The 25,343-nt window shown below is 43.1% G+C and overlaps 1 protein-coding gene across 2 annotated transcripts in view; it reads right to left on the bottom strand.

Moving 5' to 3' along the window:
* Positions 1 to 1,772: 1,772 nt before the first annotated feature.
* Positions 1,773 to 25,343, bottom strand: part of ENTPD1 (ectonucleoside triphosphate diphosphohydrolase 1) — an 80,076-nt gene continuing 56,505 nt past the window's right edge. For both annotated transcript variants that reach the window (XM_044296602.1, XM_044296603.1), the window contains exons 4-10: positions 24,885 to 25,035; positions 22,402 to 22,561; positions 12,226 to 12,441; positions 9,160 to 9,420; positions 6,466 to 6,579; positions 5,142 to 5,279; positions 1,773 to 4,313 (exon numbers count right to left, since the gene is read on the bottom strand). In XM_044296602.1, the coding sequence (XP_044152537.1) occupies positions 4,107 to 4,313; positions 5,142 to 5,279; positions 6,466 to 6,579; positions 9,160 to 9,420; positions 12,226 to 12,441; positions 22,402 to 22,561; positions 24,885 to 25,035 (1,247 nt within the window). In that variant the 3' untranslated portion in view covers positions 1,773 to 4,106. The remainder of the gene's footprint in view (positions 4,314 to 5,141; positions 5,280 to 6,465; positions 6,580 to 9,159; positions 9,421 to 12,225; positions 12,442 to 22,401; positions 22,562 to 24,884; positions 25,036 to 25,343) is intronic.

Here is a 25,343-nt window from a genome sequence, read left to right as displayed (position 1 = left end):
CATGCACAGAAATATATACAGACGTACTGTAAATTACCAGCACGTTTACATGAAACTCATGTGGACACTTTTTTTTTTTCTAAGTAAAGGGGTAGGTGGACATTGTGGTGTTATAATTGCCTTCTCCATTGTTTGTATGATTACCATTATTTAGGTCACAATGCGGTGCCTTCCTGCCAATATACCTTTAAGGGCTGCTCAAGTCTAGAAGGTGGGCATGGCTTAAGGGCTATGGACACCTTTGGGGGCATTTGTTTTAATTATTATTGCATTGTACTCATTTTGAGCTAAAAATTACCATATTTTTCAGACTATAATGCACATTTTTATACAACTTAAATATACTTATATACAATGCAGCCCAAGCAGCGGGATCCAATATACAATACCATATACAAGCGCAGCCCAGCAGGTACAGCTGTGGTCCAGCAGTTAGCGGTGAGCCCTACGTGAAGCCTGCTGCTGGGGCTTGGCACACTTTCTCCCCCCCCCCCCAGAAGTGATGGAAAAGTGGCAGTGTGTCTTATAGTCTGAATGCGAACGACCACTTCTATTAGGGAAGCATGAGGGAGGCGTGGGAAGCGGAGAGGGAAGTTCTGAGCAGGCTCTACTCATCCTCCCTGATCTTCTTCCGGACCCTCCTCTGCAGTGTGTCCTGACTGCGTACAGTGTCATGACATAGTGCACACTGATTTGAGACTGTGCAATGTCAGGTCACAGTGCAGCGTGGGCTGGAAGAAGACCAGGGAGCGGCGAGTTAGTGGCAGCACAGTATGAAGTAAGAAAGGTAAGTTTATTTTTTGTTTTTTTTTAAGTCTGATCTGAGGTCTCATCTGAGGCTGATTCGGGTCTGATCGGAGACTGCATGAGCTTAGGGGTCTGAGGGTCTGATCTGAGGTCTGATGGAGTTTGAAGGTCTGATTTGGGGATCTGATGTCTCATGAAAAATGGGGGTCTAATGAGTATTGGGAGTCTGATCTGAGGACTGATAAAAAATTTTTTTTTTCTTATTTTGCTCTTCCAAATCCTAGGTGTGTCTTATAGTCTGAAAAACACAGTATATTTTTTTAAATTGGTCTTTATTAAAAATTTGAAGCCCCTTTCTCTGTACAGCCTTGAGATTCTCTAGTAGCATGATCAGTGTTCTTACTGTGTTCCGTCAGGCAGCTCAGCTGACGGCTTCTTGTCTCTTATCTTATAAACACTTAATATAGCTCAGTTCTTATCGTGCTGATAAGAATGTGGCTTAAATAAGTGTTTATGACCTCTAAGTAATTTAGAGATAAAGGGTTATTAAATGACCTATACAAAGTAAAAGTAAGATTCTCACAGCTAGGCAGACATTAATCCTTTATGATAAAGCTGCTGAAAATTTTTATAAAGACCAATTGAAAAATTACTTTTAAGCCCAAAATTAGCAAGTTGCAATCACTTAAGACAATTTCCCCAGGAGGTGTCCATAGCCTTAAACTTTATACACACTCCACCTCCACCACCTCCCTCCTCTAGGTGCAACTCGCCTCATCAGTGCACGTGAAAACGGCAGTATAGCATAACATAATATCATAGTGTGAAATTATTTTGACAAGGACCATACTTGCCAAGAGTCCCATCAACTGGACCACAAATGGGTGAAGTTTATGCACGGTCGCCTTTAAAAAGGGACATTCTTGGCTAAAATACTTGAATTAGAATTTTGCAAACAAGCTCCAATCCCGAGTGGACGGCCCACTCGTCAAGACACATAGTAAACAAAATAAAGCAATAAAAGCTAAGAAACCTGATATGTTTATTTCATGTAATATAGAACTACATACATTTTTATAAAGCACATAAAACACTCATTTATTTTTTTTAAAGAATAAATTCCCTTTCAAATCTCTCCCAGACCAGACATAGGTGCAAACACTGCCACTACATGTATAGGGTACGGAGGGTATGGTGCCATCTGATCCATATGGTCAGACATGTAATGTGGGGGTGGAGGCAGAGTGCCCTGGGGGTAGCTCAACCAGTGTTATCTGCGCCACTGCTAGTGCCAAATGGGTGTCTACCATGTTTGTATGGTGGGTGGAAGTGCGTCCACACCTGGGGACAATTGTGCGTTACTAACTGACCAGTCAGTCCATCCTTGGTTATACCCCACTGCAAAAGACGACTGATTGACTTTCAGATGCTCTCCAGTCATAACACATCTGGTCCCATAATCCTTAAAGGGGATCTCCAAGCTTCCCCATCCTAAGCAGACAATCCATTTCCACAAAGGTCATTGGGCGGAGATGAGACAGTGTAGGTATCTGCCTAGGACATATCTAAATCGAGACCAGATGATTAGCTACAGCCGTAGGGAGTGGAGGTAAGGACAACCAGAAAACGTCTTCTTACTCCCCCTGGTGGTTGTATTAGGTAGCATTTTCGGGACCTTCTCTAGTGAACATTTTGATGCACTCCTTGTGATAAGAAAATGCACGCCTTTTAACATCAGGTCACTTTAAATCCAGCATCCGCTACTGATGAACTTCATAATCTCTTATTACATCAGTCTCTGCTCCATTTTACTGGCACAGAGCTCCAAATTCCCTGCATAGACATAGTTAAATTATACATTTCTAGCCACCACTAGGGGGAGCTTAAAGGGGCTGCCCCGTGAAAAATATTATACATTTTGGAAACAAGCTCCTGGCTCTGAATACTTTTGTTATGGCATACAATCAAAAATTTAGTATAACCACTGAGTTAGTTAATAAAATGTATCTGTATAGCGCCACCTGCTGTTAGCCCTTTTCCTTAATTCTCTGTCCTCACTGAGGTGGTTGCACAAGCTCAGCTCCATTCTTCAACTGCTTCCAGTTATATCTACTGCTGGCAGTTGCAAAAGTTAGAGGGTAAGTGCTGCAGCAGCAAGGACATGCCCAGTGAGCTGTGACAGGTAGAAAGCTGCAGCAGCAAGAACACACAAACTGAGCTGTGATAGGTAGAGAGCTGCAGCAGAAAAGACACGCCCTCTGAGAAAGGACACGCCCCCTGAGCTCCCAGCATGAAATAAATCCAACATAAACTATTGGAGCAATGAATGGGGAGATCTCTGGATCCATGTGAGGTACAGGGCTGGTTCTAGCTTTGTTAGAAAGAGATTGTCGTGTACTACATGATGTCTGAATTTAATGATTTACATTAATCATAGGACAACCCATTTAAGAGCTTACTGCACACTGCGTTATTGTTGAGTTCAGTGTATGAAGAGTATGCAGTCAGCTCCCCCTAGTGGTGGCTGCAGACGACTGGAATTTGATCATCCATGTCTATGTAGGGGATTTGGAGCTCTGTGTCAGTAACAATGAGATCTATTCCCTATAAAAAGATTTATTAAGAAATTAATCAGACAAGATTTTTTTTTCTTACTCTTCTCTGGTCAAGAGGTAAACAGACACATGAAAAAAAAAGAAAAAAAAAAAGAATAGGAATGTGTTGTCATTTATCAGACAGGTGATAAAACATCCTTTAGGACATTTCTACAAAAGAATAATAATCCTGCCTATTGTGAAAAACTTGCACTTAAAGACACAGTGTCTGGTCAAGCACTCGCACCACACTGACATTTGACATTTTTGCTGATTTTATATAGAAACATGATGTGTTTGGAGTACACAATAGCAATGCTATGGCTTCTGGACAAGGACAAGGGAATGCAACCTATTATAAATGACAAGGGCTTATAAAAATACAGTAATAGACCTAATTATACTGTATGATGTCACCTGAGATCAGTTTGTTTGTTTTTGTAGTTCTGAACGTAAGCCCCATCGGTACGTTCATTGATTTATTTATTTTTTCTGTCTATTCTACTCACAGTCTTCCATCACGTTCCTCTTGAAAAAATAATCTTAGTTAAAAGCTTCATAAATATGAAGTTGATAATATATTCCATTCGAGAACAACAGTTGTGCTCCAAGCGCGGCTTGTGTGGTCCCCACAAGGTAAGAAAAGGCTCTCGTTCTCTTATCTCGGCTGATCCCGTCTGTAAAGTCACCATAGGAATCCATGGCAGGGCAAATTCACGGAACAGCTCTGAAATCTAGTCATCCAATCCTCATTGTAAGATGTTCCTAAATGATGCCCTTCTGTAGACACTTTGGCTTCCGGAAACATAGCCAGCAAGTCAAAAGGATGAATAGTAAGAAAACTGAGAAAAAGACCATGAGTCCAACATAACTGTCGTGAGACAGCGGAGGAGACAGGGGAAGCTCTGATGGGATCATATTGGTCAAATTGAGCATGTACCCAAGGGTCCAACCAGCGTCACTGCCACTGACCTGTAGAAGTGAAATACAAAAAGGTTAGATAGGATAGATCGATATGAGATAGATAGATTGGATAGATTACAGTTGGATAGGATAGATCGATATGAGATAGATAGGATAGGTCATTTCTATTTTCGGAACTCCCAACGCGGTAAATGGAGTGTGGCCGTGCATGCGCGGCTGCTCTGTTCACTTCAGGGGGTCCCATTCTGGAGATAGGAGTGGGTCCCAGAGGTGGACATTTGACATTGATGGCACACCTTAGCGATATGCCATAAACATCCCACATGGGAATACCCCCTTCACACCGCAAATCCACAAGTGTATTTGGTGTGGATGTGTAGCAGATTTCAGCCAGAAAAAAATAAATAAAAAATATGCAGAGTTTGAAATTACACTTTTTGTGTAGCAACTGCGTGGTGCACTACTTCTACCTAGTACACAATTAGGGGCCTTATTTTTGGGGACACTATCTGGCAGTACTATTTTGGATAATTATCATTGAGGGTATACATAGGTTTGTGTAGAGGGTGGGAATAGATGGGCTGGGTCCTTGAAAAGCAAGAAGCCAAAACTGCCTGGGCAACAAAATCTACAGTGAGGAGAAGTTGTCATGGGGGTCTGGCTCAGATACAGTACAGAAGAAAAATGTTTATTCGACCATAAAGACTTCAGGAAGAAAGAATATTGAACATGCTTGGGGGTGGGGGGCACTCTTGAAACTTTCACTTTTTACTAGGCCCACTAGATAAATAGATAACAGATTTAAAAAAAAAAAAAGAAGATAGATATGAGCCAAATAGAGATATTGAAAGATAGAACCTCATAAAATACCATTACCTTGCCTAAAAATGAGATATTTTCCCAGATGCTGGAGTTAAAGCCATAACCATTTTCAAGAAGATTTAGAATATAGACTCCAGAAAAACAATATTCACTTAGATATTTTTCTTTGACTTTTCCCGACACCCTCTTAACCTTAATTAATAGAAGGAGAAAAAAAAAATTACAAAATAAAAAACAAACACAATGAAGACCAAGTGCAGATGATTCCCACCATCAGTGCAGTAACTACAGGGGTCGTAGTTGTAACTGGATCCACAAGCCAGGGGGACCCAAAAGGTCTCCTAAGCACATTAAAGCTGATTGTATTTCTTTGATCTCCTTTCTGATCTCCTGTGATACACCTTTTGGTGCACTGAGATGCTAGAGTGGAGGAAACAGAGGAAGATTTATGGATGCACAGACCTGATGGACATACTCCACTGTCAGAAGGGAGATCATTAACCTTTCAATGGTAGCAGTAGGTCAGTATATAGTCAAGGAAGGGAGGCTGTGGAGAAGAATGCAGATGGACAGCTGCAAGAATTCCAGTCAGACTGCTGAGCTGTACAGATGATTTATACTGCACCTCCGCCACGGCTCACAGTGGTGTAGGGATGTCTACTAACTAATCTGAGGTCCATATCAGGACCTACATCCCAAGTAGATAAAAGTTGGATGTTCATGCACATTGGCTGACAGAGAAGATGCAACTGTGCTGTAATCACTGGCTTCTAGTGCTGCATTGATGGACCACTTAAAGGGGCTCTGTCACAAAACATATTCAACATTTTTCAAATCAGCACCTGGATCTTAAAACTTTTGTAATTGCATGTAATTAAACATTTAGTATAGCCACTGAGCTATTTAATAAAATGTATCTGTACAGCGCCACCTGCTGTTTGTTTCTTTCCCTTATTTCTGGTCCATCTCACTGAGCTGGTCGCACATGCTCAATTTAAAATCTCCAACAGTCACCAGCCACAGGTTCTGTTAGAAGCTGTGGCAGTTACAGGGAGAGAGCTGCAGCAGAAAGGACACGTCCCCTGAGCTGCCAGCCTGAAGACAAACTAGCAGAGCAATGAATGGGGAGATCTTTGGATCCATGTGAGGTACAGGGCTGGTTCTAGCTTTGTTAGAAACATACTGTAATGTATTATATGATGCCCGATTTTAATTTTTTACATCAATCATGGGATAACCCATTTAAGAGATCCAGCAAAAGATACGGACGGGCTGCAGCGGGCAAGTGTGAGAACTTTCGCAGGTGGAAGCTGAACTTTTGCACCGGGGCCTTTATTTTCACCATCTACGAAGATGAAGCTAACATTAAGTGACTTGCCTCACTCCATGGTTTGGAGCAGTGTCTTGCCACCGTCTCCTTCACTGTGTCCAAAGAAATCTTCTCTTTGCTTAGCTTTAAAAAGTCCATAACAAAATAAAAAGCAGAGAATGCCTGAAAGAAGATCACATATAGTAGATGAGGAGCTTCATATGTATCAAACACATATATGGTCAATAAACGCGAAACATGTAGCTCTCACGGTGAGGTTTCAACCGCAATGTCCAGCACGCTTCTCCAGATACTTTGCTGACAGTAATGGTACATTGATGGGGGCACATAGGGATAAATGCCGTATACAGTCATAGACTTAGAAAATGGAGCAACTTCTCTAGGAAATATAATTACTACATACAGTTGCAAGAAAAAGTATGTGAACCCTTTGGAATGATATCGATTTCTGCACAAATTGGTCATAAATGAAGATCAGATCACATTTTTAGTCACAACAATAGACAATCACAGTCTGTCTAAACTAAAAACACACAAAGAATTAAATGTTACCATGTTTTTATTGAACACACCATGTAAACATTTACAGTGCAGGTGGAAAAAGTATGTGAACCCTTGGATTTAATAACTGGTTGAACCTCCTTTGGCAGCAATAACTTCAACCAAACGTTTCCTGTAGTTGCAGATCAGATGTGCACAACGGTCAGGAGTAATTCTTGATCATTCCTCTTTACAGAACTGTTTCAGTTCAGCAATATTCTTGGGATGTCTGGTGTGAATGGCTTTCTTGAGGTCATGCCACAGCATCTCAATCGGGTTGAGGTCAGGATTCTGACTGGGCCACTCCAGAAGGCGTATTTTCTTCTGTTTAAGCCATTCTGTTGTTGATTTACTTCTAGGCTTTGGGTCATTGTCCTGTTGCAACACCCATCTTCTGTTGAGCTTCAGCTGGTGGACAGATGGCCTTAAGTTCTCCTGCAAAATGTCTTGATAAACTTGGGAATTAATTTTTCCTTCGATGATAGCAATCCGTCCAGGCCCTGACGCAGCAAAGCAGCCCCAAACCATGATGCCCCCACCACCATACTTCACAGTTGGGATGAGGTTTTGATGTTGGTGTGCTGTACCTCTTTTTCTCCACACATAGTGTTGTGTGTTTCTTCCAAACAACTCAACTTTGGTTTCATCTGTCCACAGAATATTTTGCCAGTACCTCTGTGGAACATCCAGGTGCTCTTGTGCAAACTGTAAACGTGCAGCAATGTTTTTTTTGGACAGCAGTGGCTTCCTCTGTGGTATCCTCCCATGAAATCCATTCTTGTTTAGTGTTTTACGTATCGTAGATTGGCTAACAGAGATGTTGGCATATGCCAGAGACTTTTGTAAGTCTTTTAGCTGACACTCTAGGATTCTTCTTCACCTCATTGAGCAGTCTGCGCTGTGCTCTTGCAGTCATATTTACAGGACGGTCACTCCTAGGGAGAGTAGCAGCAGTGCTGAACTTTCTCCATTTATAGACAATTTGTCTTACCGTGGACTGATGAACAGCAAGGCTTTCGGAGATACTTTTATAACCCTTTCCAGCTTTATGCAAGTCAGCAAGTCAACAATTCTTAATCGTAGGTCTTCTGAGAGCTCTTTCGTGTGAGACATCATTCACATCAGGCAATGCTTCTTGTGAAAAGCAAACCCAGAACTGGTGTGTGTTTTTTATAGGGCAGGGCAGCTGTAACCAACACCTCCAATCTCATCTCATTGATTAGACTCCAGTTGGCTGACACCTCACTCCAATTAGCTCTCGGAGATGTCATTAGTCTAGGGGTTCACATACTTTTTCCACCTGCACTGTGAATGTTTACATGGTGTGTTCAATAAAAACATGGTAACATTTAATTCTTTGTGTGTTATTAGTTTAAGCAGACTGTGATTGTCTATTGTTGTGACTTAGATGAAGATCAGATCACATTTTATGACCAATTTGTGCAGAAATCCATATCATTCCAAAGGGTTCACATACTTTTTCTTGCAACTGTATACAGGTTAGCTAGATTTATGGTATAGTTACTATTAATTATAAACCTGGAGCACCAGGGATTCTATTTTAATCACACTGGGAGACAAGGAACTAGATGTTTTAACACTACAGTAGGTTACCAGAGATTGGTTGCTATCACATTGAATGGCCAGGGTATACATTCTAGTCACCAGGGATCCCATTTCCTCACAGTGGACCGCCAGGGATCCTATTTCCTCACAGTGGACCGCCAGGGATCCTATTTCCTCACAGTGGACCGCCAGGGATCCTATTTCCTCACAGTGGACCGCCAGGGATCCTATTTCCTCACAGTGGGTCATCCAGTAATCTCCACAGAAGCAATAAGTTACGTCACTTCTTTAGGGCTAAAGTCTAGCGCTTGATTGGGCACTTACATGTAGCTGCTCAGCGGTCAGGAGAAGTATGGATTCCACTACAATTACTGGGAAGTGGATTTGCTGTAGTTTTCACGCAGATTTTAGTGAGGAATACATGCCCAAATCAGCTGGTATTTTATGAGATGGAGGTTATAAGTAAAGTGACAAGTCTATAAGACCCCTATTCGAGGGACTAAGCCGTAGCTCATATGTGAGAGCTAAACAGGAAACTTCCTAAAAATATCAGCTACATCTATTGCACCATCCAAAGTGCCCCAGACACAAGGCACTGACTAATAGACCCTAAAATAAGCATGAAGTTATACTCACCCCAAATTCCCCCTGTAAAACTGGCTGGAAAATGCCATTGAATGAACATCTGGAGTAGGTACAATGGGATATGTTGAAGATTTCCTGGACATTTCGTTTGCATAGATTATAATCACCGCTCCCATGGATTTGAATGCTTGACGGTGCGGTAGGTGTCCTCCGATCGGACACGCAGGGGCTATTATACAAATCATTTGTGCTAATATTTCTTGTATATCCTGAGTTAAAGCAGGGGTCCAACAGGGAGAAATTCTGTACGTCCTGCAATGGAGAACAATCTTGGGATATTCAGAGACACACAGACTGAATTCAGATATACATTCTGCAGCCCAAGTAAGGGAACTTTCACACTTGCGTTATAGGATTCCAGCAGGCAGTTCCGTTGGTGGGAAATCCGTATGCAAACGAATAGCATTTGTTTCCGGATCAGTCTAACAAATGCATTGAAAATACCAGATCAGTCTCTCCGGAAAACCGAATCCGGTATTTATTTTTTTTCTCGCATTTTTAAAAGGTCTGGGTATGCGCAGACTGGGAAACTGGATCCGGTACCAAGTGTTCTAGAAAACCGCACGGGCAGACCTTTAAAAATGCTAAAAAAATAAATCCCGGATCCGTTTTTCCGGATGACATCGGAGAGACTGATCCGGTATTTTAATGCATTAATACATTTTTAATTTGGAATTTCTCAAAATTACAAAAAGCAAAAGCGGGTTATTCTTTGGCGAAATTAAAGGCTATGAAACCCTTTGGGGCAACTTTTTTATGACTGATAATTTTTTCGAATCGTTCTTTATTAAAAATGTTCTGCCAGGGGTTAAATTATTTTTTACAAAAATCTGTCTGTTTGCAAAGTATCACTTAGTCCTGTTAGCTGACAGATTATGTAAAGCCTTATCTCTTATCACCTGACCTCATAGACTCATTTAAGGGCTAATCTTTGAAGTTTGACTTTAGCTATAATGAGTGTTTATGAGGTCAGGAGATCAGAGATAAGGATTCAAGTGAGCTGTTGTGGGAATGATACTCTACAGACAGACTGATTTTTAACCACTGTCTCTGAAAAACAACTGAAATTGAGATCAATTGAAAAAATTATTTTTAGCTCAAAATGAGTAAAATGCAATCATAAAAAAAATTGTCCCTGAAGGTGTTCATAGCCTTTAAGCACTAGATTGCACCTAAAATATCGCAAAAACCACTGCATCTAGCATCAGTACTGGATTTGCATCTCAGGAGTCTGGAGGGAAATGTTTAGCGAATATCTAGTGCCTTCGATTGTTAAACCATATCCCCAATACACAGGATATGGATGAGAGTCTGATCAGTGGGCTATTATCCCCTCTCCTGTGAATAATGTATACATTTAAAACATCACTAAACTCTCAAAGAGGACCTGTCACCCCTACTGACAAATCTATATTTTTTTTTATTCCTGCGACACAGACAGTCCTGAACTATATTTAAACATGGACTATATCATACATCATAAAATCCTCTAACATGTTGTGATCCATAATCACTAGATAATACCGCTCTACTGAAAGGAAACAGTAAAAAAAAACAAAAAAAAAACAACACACACAATAGACTTTATTTAACCATCCCAAGTCTAAAATTTCCTTACTTGATGTCAGAGCGGCTCAATATTTTGCTATAAATAATTTGTTGTGAAAAGTTTCAGAAGCGAAACAAGAACCGCAGAGCAATTTGTAGAAACAATCACCAAACTAAAATACTCTAACGAGTGATATAATAACCCAAAATTTAGAATAGGAGGAAAAGGCAACAATAAAAAACTGTTAATTGCCGCCATTGTGCAGCTGGCAAGAAAAAGATGGCTGAGTTAGGTTGGAAAATTATGTTTTTTTCAGCATCAATTGTGGGGTATAAGAATGTTCCCGATGCAGATGAACACTCGGCTACAAGATATATTTTAGTCTGCTTCAGCCTAGCAATGAATCCAATATTTTGGGCTACAGCCCATTAAAGGGGTATTCCTATCTTGTAATGTGATTGCATATCTTTAGGATTTACGATTGTGGTGGTCAGACTTCTGGAACCCACACCGACTCTGAGAATGAAGGACCCTCGGAGATCCCTAAACCCCCAGCTGTGCAAAGATTTCATGGACCTTAAGTTTGATGACCTATTCTGAGGTTAGGTCATCAGTATTAGAATGGGGGAGGGGGGCAGAGGAGGGGATCCTGCACCTCCACAAATCACCTATTTGATAAATCCTGGCTGTTCTAATATTGTGTGTTAAAGGGGTTATCCGAGACCCAAAAAAAAAAAAAGGCCCCCCATATGCCCAGCCCCTTACACGGAATCTACTTACCTAGCTCCCCGCACCGCTCCTGGTCCTAGCACCGCCACTGCCTTCTCCACGTGCACGAATGGGGAGGGGGGGGGGGAAGCAGCCAATGGCAGGCGGTGACGGGCTCCCTAGCTCGTCTCAATCGCTGCCTGTCATTGGCTGCTCTCCACCCGCCTCCCCTTACCTGGATGTTTTCATCCACGCGATGGGGAGAAGCAGCTGCGGCGGTGCGGGGACCAGAAGCGGGGAGCCAGGTAAGTAGATTCAGTGTGAGGGGCCCGGGCATATGGGGGGGGGGATTTTATTTTTGTCTTGGATAACCCCTATCAGTGAAATGCAGGGAGGTGCATGACAGAGGGAATTAAAAAACAATGAAGAAAGAATCTGTGTCATGCTCCTCCCCTCTCCTAAAGTAGGCATAACACATTGTATGTTTTATATATCTTATATATATATATATATTGAACAGTAAAACCCTCCTCAACTACAAAGGCTTTGTACAGTTTGCAATTTTTTCTCGCTCCAATGCATGTTAAATTACAAAAAGAAGCTTTAAAATCTCCTACTAATAGAAGTCTGTGGGTTTCCATGGTTACAGACTACAAATAAACCCTGTGTGTAGTCTGATCCTGCAGCCATGTGTTAGGAAGCAAGAGGGCGTAACCTATGACTGCAGGATCCCACTCCAAAAAAATCATCTAAATGTATTTTATTTTCCCACAAATGACATCATTGGGCTGCAGACTTACCATTAAAGTATTAGCCAGCCGCTGGCGGAGGGCCTGGTCTTTTCCGTAACATAGAAAACTGTGTGTGTAGACGTTGTAGGTCTTTCCATACAATCGGAAGTGCAAGGAATTCTCTTCTGATTCAATATTTTGATCGGACTCAAACGTGATCTGTGTTGAGGCTCCTCCGAGATCTAAAGCACCAAATGTTCTAACTGGTTTAGAATGTGAAAATTCCTAAAAATAAAAAAAAAGGAATTAAAAAGAAATTTATTTCCTGCTACATAATTTTGGTCCTATTTCCAAGAACAAACCAAATGTGACCACCAACATGTGCCCGTGTCCACAACATCTGGGTCTTAGCGTTTGCCTCATGAATGCTTTCCTTATGCTTTTCTCTGGATCAACATTTGTCTTTGTCACCTACTAGATCAGGGGCCGGCAACCCCCGGCACGCAGGCCATATTTGACTGGCACGCAGTCACACTGCATCACAATGCAGACTTGCTATACAGGGTCTGCTAGGCCCACCTCACAAGCTTCCCGCAGTGCCAACCAGCTACGAGACTCCACTGCCTCACGGTTGGCTGAGTACTGATGCGCTATACAGAAACCATCACCAGGGCCCGCCCCTCACGTTTTGCGCTGTGCCAGCCATCTTCAGATCCCACTACCTCACAGGCTGGCTGGCTGCTGTACCGCTAGTGTTCCTCGACTGCTGTTCTGCTGGCAGCATAGAGATGGGATTGATGACAGGTGACAGGGATGGGAGTAATAGTGACAAGTGACAGTTAAGGAGGTGGCAGTAGTAGTGGCACAGGTGACAGCAGAGGGTAATAAGTAGTATTGGCATAGGGGACAGCAGGGGATGATGTGCTGGGGCAGTCAGATGGAAGGTTGATAGTGAGCTAGGGGAATGGGGGAAGCTTTGTGACTAAATTGGGGATGGGTTTAGGATGGTGAGCCTGCATGTGACTGCTGGGGGTTATGGGGGGGGGACAATGTGGGGCAAGATTCTGATAACTTTGGGTGGATGGGAGAATGGTGAGCCTGCATCTAACTGCTGGGGAAAATAGGGGGACAATGTGGAGCAAACTTCTGACAACTTTGGGTGTTTTGAAAGATAACTTTTAGGTGGATGGGAGAATGGTGAGCCTGCATATGACTGCTGGGGGAATGGGGAGCAAGCTTCTTACAACTTTTGGGGGGTGGGAGGATGTTGAGCCTGTATGTGACTTCTGGGAGTATTGGGGGTTAATCTGGCCAAGCTTTTGACAACCTTAAGGGGTGTGGAGGATACTGAGCCTACATGTGATTGCTGGAGGGGGGGGGGGGGGGGGGGAATGGGAAGAAAGCTTCTGACAACTTTAGGGGGTGTGGAGGATAGTGAGCCTATATGTGTGACTGCCAGAGGGACCTACAAGTCTCCTCATATGAACTAAAGCTGGATAGTCTTTGCAACAAAAGTTAAGAACAAGGGTCGCATTGAGGGATAAGTTAAACTGATTATTTTTTATTTTTTTTGTCACATACAGTTTGTGTTCTATGACTTTTCTGTATGGCCCGGCACGCTTAGCGCTTGAACTTTGATTTTTTCTTAAATTAGCACTCCATCCGAAAAAGGTTGCCGATTCCTGTACTAGATGCTCTCCACAACAAAATATTTTAGCCCTTGGATGCCCGACGAAGGCCTCTCACGCAACTAAGACAGCTGTCAGCAGATGAGATACTGGCTTAGCTCGAAAGAGCGAACACTTGCACTCCAAATGATTGACCTTATAAAACCCTCATAGTCCCACCCCTTAGCCACATCATTTAATCATACACAATTAAAGCCACAAATCGATATAAACAAAGAAATTAAAAACATCCTCACTAATCTATTTTTACCCAACACTCTTGTACATAATAATAGCTATAAAAGAAATACGCCGGTATCATTCACAAAGGTAACCGGTCACATGATCACACACGTGATCCAGGTCACCTGACAGAATCCAACCAACCACTGCTTGGCACCACCCCTTACAACCGAAGGTCCTAACATAATGTTAGCTATAAAGTAAATACGCCGGTATAATTCACAAAAGTAACCGGTCACATATAACATACATGATCCAGGTCACCTGACAGAATCCAACCAACCACTGCTTGGTACCACCCCTTACAACCGCAGGTCCTACCTCAATAGCACTGCCGGTATGTAACGTATAGAACTAAATTAAGTATGGTTTCAAATCACACTCAATATTTAGTCCATTAGGTTGTAGTGTTCCTAGATTGAACATCCACTTCACCTCCCTCTTATTAATTTTTTGTTACATCATCGCCCCCTCGCCAATGAGTCAACTAATTCCACACCCATAAAACCTTAGGGTTCTTCTGATGGCATCTCACAAAATGAATGGGAACACCATGTGTTTCTAGTCCTCTCTTTATATTGCGTATATGTTCTTGGACTAAAGTCTTCAGTACGTAGGGAGAACCACTAGGAAACTTGAGGCCGCAAGGGCACTCCAGTACGTAGGATTACCCCTGTATTATCTTTAACATTGCCAAGACTGATCCGTCATGAACTCCATTGAAAGTCAATGGGGGACGGATCCGTTTTCTATTGTGTCAGACTTGCATTGTGGGTAATGACAGATCCGTCTTGCTCCGCATCCCACGATGGAAAGCAAACTACAACAAGCTGCGGTTTGCTCTCCGGTATCAGAATGAAACCCAATGCATTTTGGAGCATTCCGTTCTGTTCAGTTACGTCTTGTGCCCCTTGACAATGAATCCTATGACGGATCTCAACATCGGAAAATAGAAACGCTAGTTTGAAAGTAGCCTAAAAACAGTCTAAGTGAAGAAATTACAATTGCTACCATTCTTATGAGGGTTGAGTACCACGCAGTGGCCTCTTCATTGCCAAAATGCCCCAAAAGTCAGTGCGGTTTTGCAGATGAAAACTTATATTTTTTTCCCATGTCTGTACCGTTCACTTCACTTCAATGGGGCCACAAAATAAAGTTGAATAAAATAAAAATGACTCCGTGTGCATTCAGTGTCTGTATGTCTGCATGGCCGTTGTGCAGAATGATAGAACATGTCCAATTATTGTCCACATTACAGACAAGGATAGGACTGTTCTACTAGAGGCTGGCTGTTCTGTTCCGCATAATGTGGAATGTACACACCCAGTATCCATGTTTTGCGGATCCGCAATTTGCGGACTGCAAAACATCCAACGGTCGTGTTTATGAGCACTTACAGGGATAACAGAAATATTAAAGATGAAGTATGATGGCGGACACTCACAGCAAAATGCTCAAACATACATGTGGCAGAATTTACACGTATATGGATATCCTGCATTTAAGACAGTCAGAAACAAGACACATGCAGCACACACCAATCTCTCATTGGACACAAGACACTTCTACATGGGTCACATGCCACTGATACATAGAACATATAGCACACACCAATCACACATAGGAAACACGCAATGCACACACCAAGACAATTATGCCTAACCCTATTAAGTGTAGCACACCTAAAAGGTGTTAAAGGGGTTGTCTCTCACTTCAGCAGATGGTATTTATCATGTAGAGAAAGTTAATACAAGGCACTTACTAATGTATTGTGATTGTCTATATTGTCTCTTTTCCATCACATTATACACTGCATGTATCCATGGTTACGACCACCCTGCAATCCAGCAGCGGTGGCCGTGCTTGCACACTATATGTAAAGGTGTTGGCCTCTGTGCACTTCCAGCCTTTCCCTATAGTGTGTAAGAACGGCCACCGCTGCTGGATTACACGGCAGTAATAACCACGGATACGTGCTGTATATAATGTGATGGAAAGGAGGCAATATGGACAATCACAATACATTAGTAAGTGCCTTTTCTAGTTATCGTCTATCTTATCGGCGATAACTAAATGATCGTGGGGGTCTGAACGCTGGAGCCCCCACTGATCCCCCTTGTGCATATGCCCTGCCTCCCCATCCATTCTTTATGGGGTCACTGGAGATGGCAGAGTACAGGGCTGGCTATTTCCAGTGGTCCCAAAGAGAATGAGTCGAGCAGCAAGGTGTATGTGTGGCCTGCCACACCATCAAGACGGAATATCATCACTGCCGCCATGCAAACCATATATGTGTCAATACTGGAGAATGTGACGCACTGTGCAGAATTTTTCGGGCATAAGTCCAACCCCCTTTGCAGGTCACAACCTTTAACAAAGCCCAAGCAAAATGTGCTAGAGGAGCAACGTGAGCAAAGGGCACAAACAGAGGGTCATAACTAAAACAGATTCATTAGGGTCACCTGAGGCAGGGTAATAGTGGGGACCCTGGAGCAGGGGTAACTGGAGAAGAGGCAATATTAGCAGTGCATTTAGAGTGGGGGCATCTTGAGCTGTGGCACTAGTGGGGTGCACCTAAAGCAGAGGCATTGGGGAGACCTAGGGCCGAGTCCCCCCAATGCCACTCTAAACTCTGCAGAGAGCAGCACACAAACAGATCTGAGTCTACTCTAAACAAATCCCCTATTTTCCCCTTACAGTCTCCTACAGCTCACTACTGTCACACACCTGAGAAATCAGCCCAGCACCGCAGAGGAGTCCTTCTCTCCAGCAACCAGAGTTTTCTGACAGCAGGGAGGGCAGGAGGATGGCCAGACATGTTCTCTCCTCCTTCACTGCCAGCAGCCCAGGAAGATTAGAAGATACTGCAGGGCCTCCTGTACAATTTACACCAGTAGGAGGATGCATCACTGTGCGATACTGCCACCTAGGGGCTTCAATAATTATCTCTCCTGAGAAACAAGAGAAATAATTACTCCTCACATCCTCCTTATGTTTCATCTCCGGGCGCAGGAGACTGGGGTCCTAACGAGAAATCCCCCTCCTCCCCGGTGGGCCAGTCCGAGCCTGACACCGTATATACCCACACCGAGCCAGCTCATCACACGTGACTTCCTTCATGAGCTACACGCTGCTAACCTTCGAAAGTAGGAAGTGGTCAGAATAACGGGACTCGTCTGCGTATATATGGATATTCATATATATTAAAAGGGGCTGTAGGAGATTAGAAAGAGGAGGCAGCTTAGGCCTCTTTCACACGGGCGTCGCGTGTGAGGGCCGGATAGGATGCGGGTGTGTCGCGGGAAAATTGTGCGAGTAGGTACACAATTGCAGTCAGTTTTGACTGCGATTGCGTTCCGATGTTCAAGTTTTGCACACACGTGATAAAAAAACAAAAAAAAAAAAACTGACTGTGGTACCCAGACCCGAACAAGAAAGTGCGGATGCGGTGCAATTTTCACGCATGGTTGCTAAGAGATGATAGGGATGAAAAGGACCTTTGGTGACGTCGGCGCAGGTCCTGCTGAATGAAGATAGAAATGCTCTATCTTCATTCAGCAGGACCTGCGCTGACGTCACCGCGCTCACCACATGGTTTGCAGGTCTTGCCCTGCTTTCACACCTGAGAGTTTCTCAAACGCGCGTTTTTGTCGCGCGTTTTTATGCGCGTTTTTTGTAATAGTAAACGCGCGTTTGACACGCGTTTGTGTGATTGACTGCAGTGTCCTATGGCCACAAACGCGCGTCAAAACGCCCCAAAGAAGCTCAAGTACTTGATTATGCGTCGGGCGTTTTACAGCGCGGTCGTACGCGCTGTAAAACGCCCAGGTGAGAACCATTCCCATAGGGAAGCATTGGTTTTCATGTGTTGAGCGTTTTACAGCGCGTTTTACAGCGCGTTTGAACGCGCTGTAAAACGCTCAGGTGTGAACTTAGGGTTGAAAGAAGAAGCAAGAAGATGATGCCGGCTGCGCAATCAATTGGAACAGGCAAGTAAATTTTTTTATTTTTTAACACCTTAATCTACAGTTTACTATGCATTCTGTATTAAGAATGCTATTATTTTCCCTTATAACCATGTTATAAGGGAAAATAATACAGGGAATACACTAATGGGGTCCGAGGTTGCTTTCATCCCTATCATCTGTTAGCAACCATGCGTGTAAATCGCACCGCATCCGCACTTGCTTGCGATTTTCACGCATCCCCATTCATTTCTATGAATATAGAAAATGTTGCACAAGTGATGCGTGAAAATCACCGCTCATTTGAACAGCCCTATTGAAGTGAATGGGTCCGGATTCAGTGCGGGTGAAATGCGTTCACCTCACGCATTGCACCCGCACGGAATTCTCGCCCGTGTGAAAGGGGCCTTAGGGCTCTTTCACACGAGCGGATGCCGTGCGGGTAAACCGCTGGGTGAAAGACGGCCAAGCCCCGTTCCAGACAGAGAAACGGAGCATTAACATGATTGATAATGCTCTGTGCCTCTCTGTGACCTTTTTGCTACAAAATCACAGTGATTGTCACAGATTTTGTAGCAAAAAGGTCAGAGAGAGGCACAGAGCATTATCAATCATGTTAATGCTCCGTGTCTCTGTTGTCCGGAACGGGGCTTGGCTGTCTTTCACGCAGCGGGTTACCCGCACGGCATATGCTCGTGTGAAAGAGCCCTTAGGGTTGTGTTTGGTATTACAGCTCAGCCCCATTCAAATGGATCAATTGCAATACTAGACCCAGACAGGAGCGGCGCTGTTTCTGGAATGACGCTGGGCCCCCTCTCCTAATCACAGACAATCCTTCTACTATCTCCTCCTATAATACTACAGGTTTACTTCTCTCTTAGCCAATTCAGTCCTGGAGTGGTTTTCCACCACTAGGAAACTGACTTCCACCTATCAAATACGGATTAGGAATCTTCTCAATATTACCTCTCTGAAAACCCCTTTAATAGACAGAGTCGGCCTTTTTACCTTATAGATAGGAAGTTAGTTTTGTGCCATTTTTTATGCTTTCTATCACAGGACAGGGATAAAATGTAGGAAAATGGCAATTTTTTTTCCACATTATTAAAATTTTTACTATGCTATTTTTAATTGTATTGTTTTTTTACACTCCTAGATACTTCGGGGGTCGTTTAATCTGAAATACGCCTTAATTAGGCATATTTCAGGCACAGATGGCAGCACAACATGACCTTTCTTTGCTCACGCCAGGTCTAAAATTATGGGCCTGGCTTGGGTGTGGAGGGACCGGCAGGCCTTTCTCATTCATCATTTTCTACGCCTGTTTTAGGCTACTTTCACACTTGTGGCAGAGGATTCCGGCAGGCAGTTCCATCGCCGGAACTGCCTGCCGGATCCGTCAAAACGTATGCAAACTGATGGCATTTGTCAGACAGATCAGGATCCTGATCCGTCTGACAAATGCATTGAAATGCCGGATTCGTCTCTCCGGTGTCATCCGGAAAAACGTTATTTTTCTTTTAACATTTTTTGCGGTCTGAGCATGCGCAGACCGCAAAAACGGATCAGTTTTGCCAGAACACTCAGGGCCAGCATTGCAGCAAGTGTTCCGGAGTTTTAGCCGAAGATAAAACCGTAGCATGCTGCGGTATGATCTCAGTCCTGAAAAGGCAAAAAGACTGAACTGAAGACGTCCTGATGCATCCTGAACGCATTGCTCTCCATTCAGAATGCATTAGGATAAAACTGATCAGTTCTTTTCCAGTATTGAGCCCCTAGGACGGAACTCTATGCCGGAAAAGAATAACGCTAGTGTGAAAGTACCCTTAGGCCTCATGCACACGACCGGTTTTTTTTCAGGTCCGCAGGTCCGTGAAAGGTCTGTGCGGCGCATTGCCTATTGCACAGACCTGTCACTTACCAGTAGGAGGAGCGCCCGGCCGGTCAGAGACATCACAGCTCGCAGGTAAGTATAATGCTTCTAAAAATTGCTAAGTAACCATGGCAACCAGGACTGCAGTAGCGTCCTGGTTGCCATGGTTACCGATCGGAGCCCCAGTGATTAAACTGGAACTACGATCGGAACTCTCCACTGCCACCAATGATGGGGGAACGTGATTTTAACTGCCTGGCAACACCTGATCTCTTACAGGGGGCTATGATACTCACAATTAACCCTTTAGGTGCGGCACCTGAGGGGTTAATTGTGCGGATCACAGCCCCCTGTAAAAGATCGGGTGCTGCCAGGCAGCAGGGGGCAGTCATGTACACAGTTCTCAGTATATTCTAACTTGAAGCGTCCCCATCACCATGGGAACGCCTCTGTGTTTGAATATACTGTCGGTTATGAGTTTTCACAAAGTGAAGTTGCCAACGGCCACGGATCACGGACGCGGATGCCAATCTTGTGTGCATCCGTGTTTTTTCACGGACCCATTGACTTGAATGGGTCCGTGAACCGTTGTCAGTCAAAAAAAATAGGACAGGCCATATTTTTTTGACGGACAGGAAACACGGATCACGGCCGCAGATGAACAACGGTGCATTTTCCGAGTTTTCAACGGACCCATTGAAAGTCAATGGGTCCGCAGAAAATCACGGAAAACGGAACAACTGCCACGGATGCACACAACAGTCGCGTGCATGAGGCCTTAGGCGTAGAAAATGGTCTGAATGCAAGACCGTTCGGAAGGTGTCTTACATTTAGACTGGCACTGGATGCGCCAAAGTTATAAAAAGGCCTTTGTATCAATTTTAGTATGTTATTTTTTTATATTTTGTCCCCACACATTTATTAAGACCGGCATTTTAGATGGCGATTCTGCCGGAGTTCTGAGGAGGCGCCGGCTTCTCTATGACTTAGGCGCATCCAGCGCCAGTTCTAAATGTAAGAGTTAGGCCTCATGCACACGACCGTTGTGTGCATCCGTGGCCGTTGTGCCGTTTTCCGTTTTTTTTCACGGACCCATTGACTTTCAATGGGTCCGTGGAAAAATCGGAAAATGCACCGTTTGGTAGCCGCATCCGTGATCCGTGTTTCCTGGCCGTGAAAAAAATATGACCTGTCCTATTTTTTTCACGGCCAACGGTTCACAGACCCATTCAAGTCAATGGGTCCGTGAAAAAACACGGATGCACACAAGATTGTCATCCGCGTCCGTGATCCGTGTCCGTGATCCGTGTCCGTTTTTTCCTATCATTTCAATGGCAAACTTGACTTTGATTTTTTTTTTCATTTTTCATGTCCGTGGATCCTCCAAAAATCAAGGAAGACCAACGGACGAAAAAACGGTCACGGATCACGGACCTACGGACCCCGTTTTTGCGGACCTTAAAAAAAAACGGTCGTGTGCATGAGGCCTTACATACAGCAAGTTCCTTTGTCATGTACTGACCGCTCAGGACCTGTACTGTGCATAACACAGTAACATTTAAAGGCTATGGAAACCTTTGGGGCATTTTTTAGATTGCATTTTACTCATTTTGGACAAAAAAATGTTTTTTTCAATTAGTCTTCATTAAAATTTTCAACAGTTTCTCTGATACATGGGGTTCAAAATCAGTCCTGATTTCCATCAGCAGACACAATAGCTAAACTCTCAAACTGAAAAGAATATGGCTTTTAAACAAGTATTTATCAGGTCAGGAGATCAGAGGTAAGGCTTCACATGAGCCCACAGAAATCAGGAGCGACAGTTTGCAAATAGACTGATTTTTAACCCCATGTATCAGAAAAACTGCTGAAAATATTTAATAAAGACCAATTAAATAGCCCAAAATGAATAAATTGCAATCATAAATAAAATTCCCCCAAAGGCTTTAAGACATAATGTCCGAACTTTACTGATCCGAGTACACCAAGATTTTGCTGTAAATGCATCCAAAAAGTCGTGCTAATTGACGCATCTAGGTTCAGAGAAAGTTTCCGCTCCTAGTCCAAAAAAAAAGGAATGTGGCTCATCAAAAGGGGAATAGCTACACTGGAGTGAGGCATGGACAAAAATCTAAAGTTTTGCACCAAAATTTTGTCACAAATCTGGTGTAGAATTCTCTCTAAGGGAGAATTCACATCTCAGTTTCATTTTCTGTTCTTCTAATCTGTCAGAAGAAAGGATCCTGTTGTACATTTGCCATCCGTTTGAGTCATTTCCATCTGAGATCCGATGCAGCACCCCCCCCCCCCCCCCCATCTAAATAAAAAAACGGATCTTAGATGGAAATTTGAATTGTTAGTCTGAGTGGGTGGAGCATGACAAGTATTCTGACAAAAGAGGACCTGTGTCATGCTCCACCCCTTCAGGTCCCACATTAGACATAACACAGTGCACCTTTGATTAAAACATCGTAATTGTTTAAAAAGTTGCACTAACTTGAATAAAGTTTCCTAGAAGATAGTTAATGGTGATCCAACCATAGGCTCCCTCTTCTTGTCCTGTAATTATTCGGGCTCCTTGGAAATCAAAGGGAGAAGATCTCAGTGTATCCGCCACCGACGTCAGAACCTCGTGGGCGACCGCCGGGTAAGCGAGGCTAGGGCAGAAAAAAAGTCATTAGTAAATAGTCCGTGCAATAATAGGCTCTTATCTGAACTTTTGAGTTCCAGTTACCAGCACCCCCACTGATCAGCTGTTTTGAAAGGGCCACAGCACTCATACAAGTGTTGCGGCCTCCTCACAGCATACCAAGCACAGCACCCCACATTGCACAGTGGCTGTGCTTGGTATTGCAGTTTTGGCCCATTCACTTGAATGGGGTTGAGCTGCACCTAGGCCTTGTGACTGATGAACAAGATTCAACAGAGCACTGCAGTCTCCTAAAACAGCTGATCGGTGGGAGTCCCAGGTGTCAGACCCCTACGGATGAGATAATGACCTATCCTGAGGAGAGGACATCAATATTCTAGTCCCGGAAAACCCCTTTAATAGTTGTTTTCATTTGAAATCTAGCATAAAATTTATGGTTCATCCTGTTTTGCTTTCATGTGTCCCCTTTGGTGCTGCTGCTGCTAATCCTTGCCGCTATCGATCTGTGTTGCATTTTGTATTAATATGATTTATTTATTTTGTTTTCTTTCTTCATGCTACATGGTATTGTTATGCAAGCTTTATATGTAGTCTGGTTATGGAAAATTTCAATTTTACATATGTAACTTCTTATATCAACCCCTTAAGGCCTGGCCACATTTTATTTTTTAATCTACCTACATTCCAAGAGCCATTACTTTTTAAATTTTCTGTTCACATAGCCATATGAGGGATTTTTTTTTGCAGGACAAGTTGTATTTTTTAATGCCACTCTTTAATTTATCAAGTCTTGTATTGGAAAACTGGAAACAAAAATTCTTCATGGAGGGAAAGTTTGAGTTTTGATATTAAAGTGTGCGAAAACAACGACATTACGTCCCTATTCTGTGGGTCAATATGATTACTGTGATCCCAAATTTGTTTACTTTTTATATTGGGGGGGGGGGGGGGGGAAGGGGGATAAAAAAATAAATAAAAAAATCTAAAATTTTTATAACATTGCATTACGATTTTTTAACAGCCATAACTTTTTCATATTTACATCTACAGAGCTGTATGAGGGCTAGTTTTTTGCGGGGACGAATTGTAGTTTTTATTGGTACAATTTTTGGGGGTAGTTATGGCTTTTTGATCCTTTTCTTAAATCCTTTTGAAGGGACATGCTGAAAAAAAATTGTGAATTATGGCATTCACCATGCTGGAAAGATATTTTTAGATTTTAATAGTTCAGGCATTTTTAGAAGCAGCAATACCCGTTTATTTTTTAATGTTTATTTTTTTTATGTAAAATTAGGAAAAGGGGGGGTGAATAAATGTAACTTTTTTTTTTTACTGCCATCTTCTAATTGCTTGTGCCATACACCGCATTACAATACTATTGCAGTCTATGGGATTCTGAGTTACTGCATTTTGAGCCGTGCCTTGCACACAGCTTTACAATCAGTTGACCATGACAGGCCTGGGAACCTTCAGAAGACCCCAGGCTGTCATGGTAACTAATCAGAGCCCCACAATTTCACTGCAGAGGCTCCAATCGGAAGACAGAGGGAGCCCCCTTCCTCTGCTTAAACTCACAGATGCAGCTACCATCATTGCTACCTGACGTCTGCTGCATTATACAGCTGGCACCAGACGCGTATAAGGTAAGCTCAGCCTGGCAGCCCATTCCATACAACCCCTTAAGAATAATGACATACATGTACGTCATTATGTGTTGAGGGGTTAATAAACGTTTATTTAAAAAATCCGTGCTGCTGGGATGAGGCTGAAAACTGAATCAGCCTTCTTCCCCATCTGGCAGCTGCCAATATAGTCCTTCCTTTCTTCCCCTGCAGGAGGAGTCTTCTCAGCTATACTGCCATGCTACTGCAGACACTCTGCTCCTTCCTGACAAGCAGAAAGCTATTTCTATTGACTGCCCTGCAGTGAACAGAAGATCACTATGCAGAGACGTGGCAGTGGGGAGAGTGACTGAGCATGAGTGTCCACCAACACTCGGCTCATTAGGTGGACGCGAACATTGCAATGCATTTTGAACACCAGGTGGCACCATACTATATAAATAAATGTCCTAGCTCTTCACTGGGTCATTTTTTTAATAGAATGTAAATGAGAAATAAATGTTCATTTCATATGATCTATATAATAATTACGTAATGGTAGGACACCCCTCTAATACCGGTGCACCCCCGAGCAGTTGACCAGTGCACACCATTTTAAGGAATACAGCCTATGGTGCAGATACTGAACTCCGACAGGTTTCCCTATCCTACTACAGTGTCTTCTTTCCAGGTCAGGAGAGCTGATAGATTGGCGGCATGCTAATATACCTGAGAAGTCTCATTCCAGCAGTGGCCCCTAAATACACAGGTGTCTGCTTCTGCTGACTGTCTGGAATCACTTCTTGGGCTTTGTTTATGCAAAACTGAAGAGAACGACCGGCATCCGCAGGCTTCAGGTAGTAGCTAGATATACCATTGCCTTTTGGCAGGAGAAAAAAAAAAAAAAAGTTATGAAGTTTTCTTACTGCAGCCCATCCAACAAGAGTTTCTAATTTTATCACTATGGTTGGCATATTGGTCATTAAAGGAATATATGCTGCATAATATCTGCAATGACAGTAGAATTATGTGAACCGAACCTACGACATCAATGAGAACCAAAAAAAAAAAAGGAAATAAAGAAAACATTCATGTAAATGTTCACCTTTAAACCTTTTCTGGCAGCATTAGTGATGTTTTTCTGAGGTCGAGCTCCTATTCTGGCAGCTTATGGCCACCACTAGGGGG

Source organism: Bufo gargarizans, chromosome 6, assembly GCF_014858855.1.
Source record: "Bufo gargarizans isolate SCDJY-AF-19 chromosome 6, ASM1485885v1, whole genome shotgun sequence".
In the NCBI taxonomy this organism is placed as follows: domain Eukaryota; kingdom Metazoa; phylum Chordata; class Amphibia; order Anura; family Bufonidae; genus Bufo; species Bufo gargarizans.
Note: the sequence above shows the minus strand (reverse complement) of the source record. Positions and strands in the feature narration are given on the sequence as shown.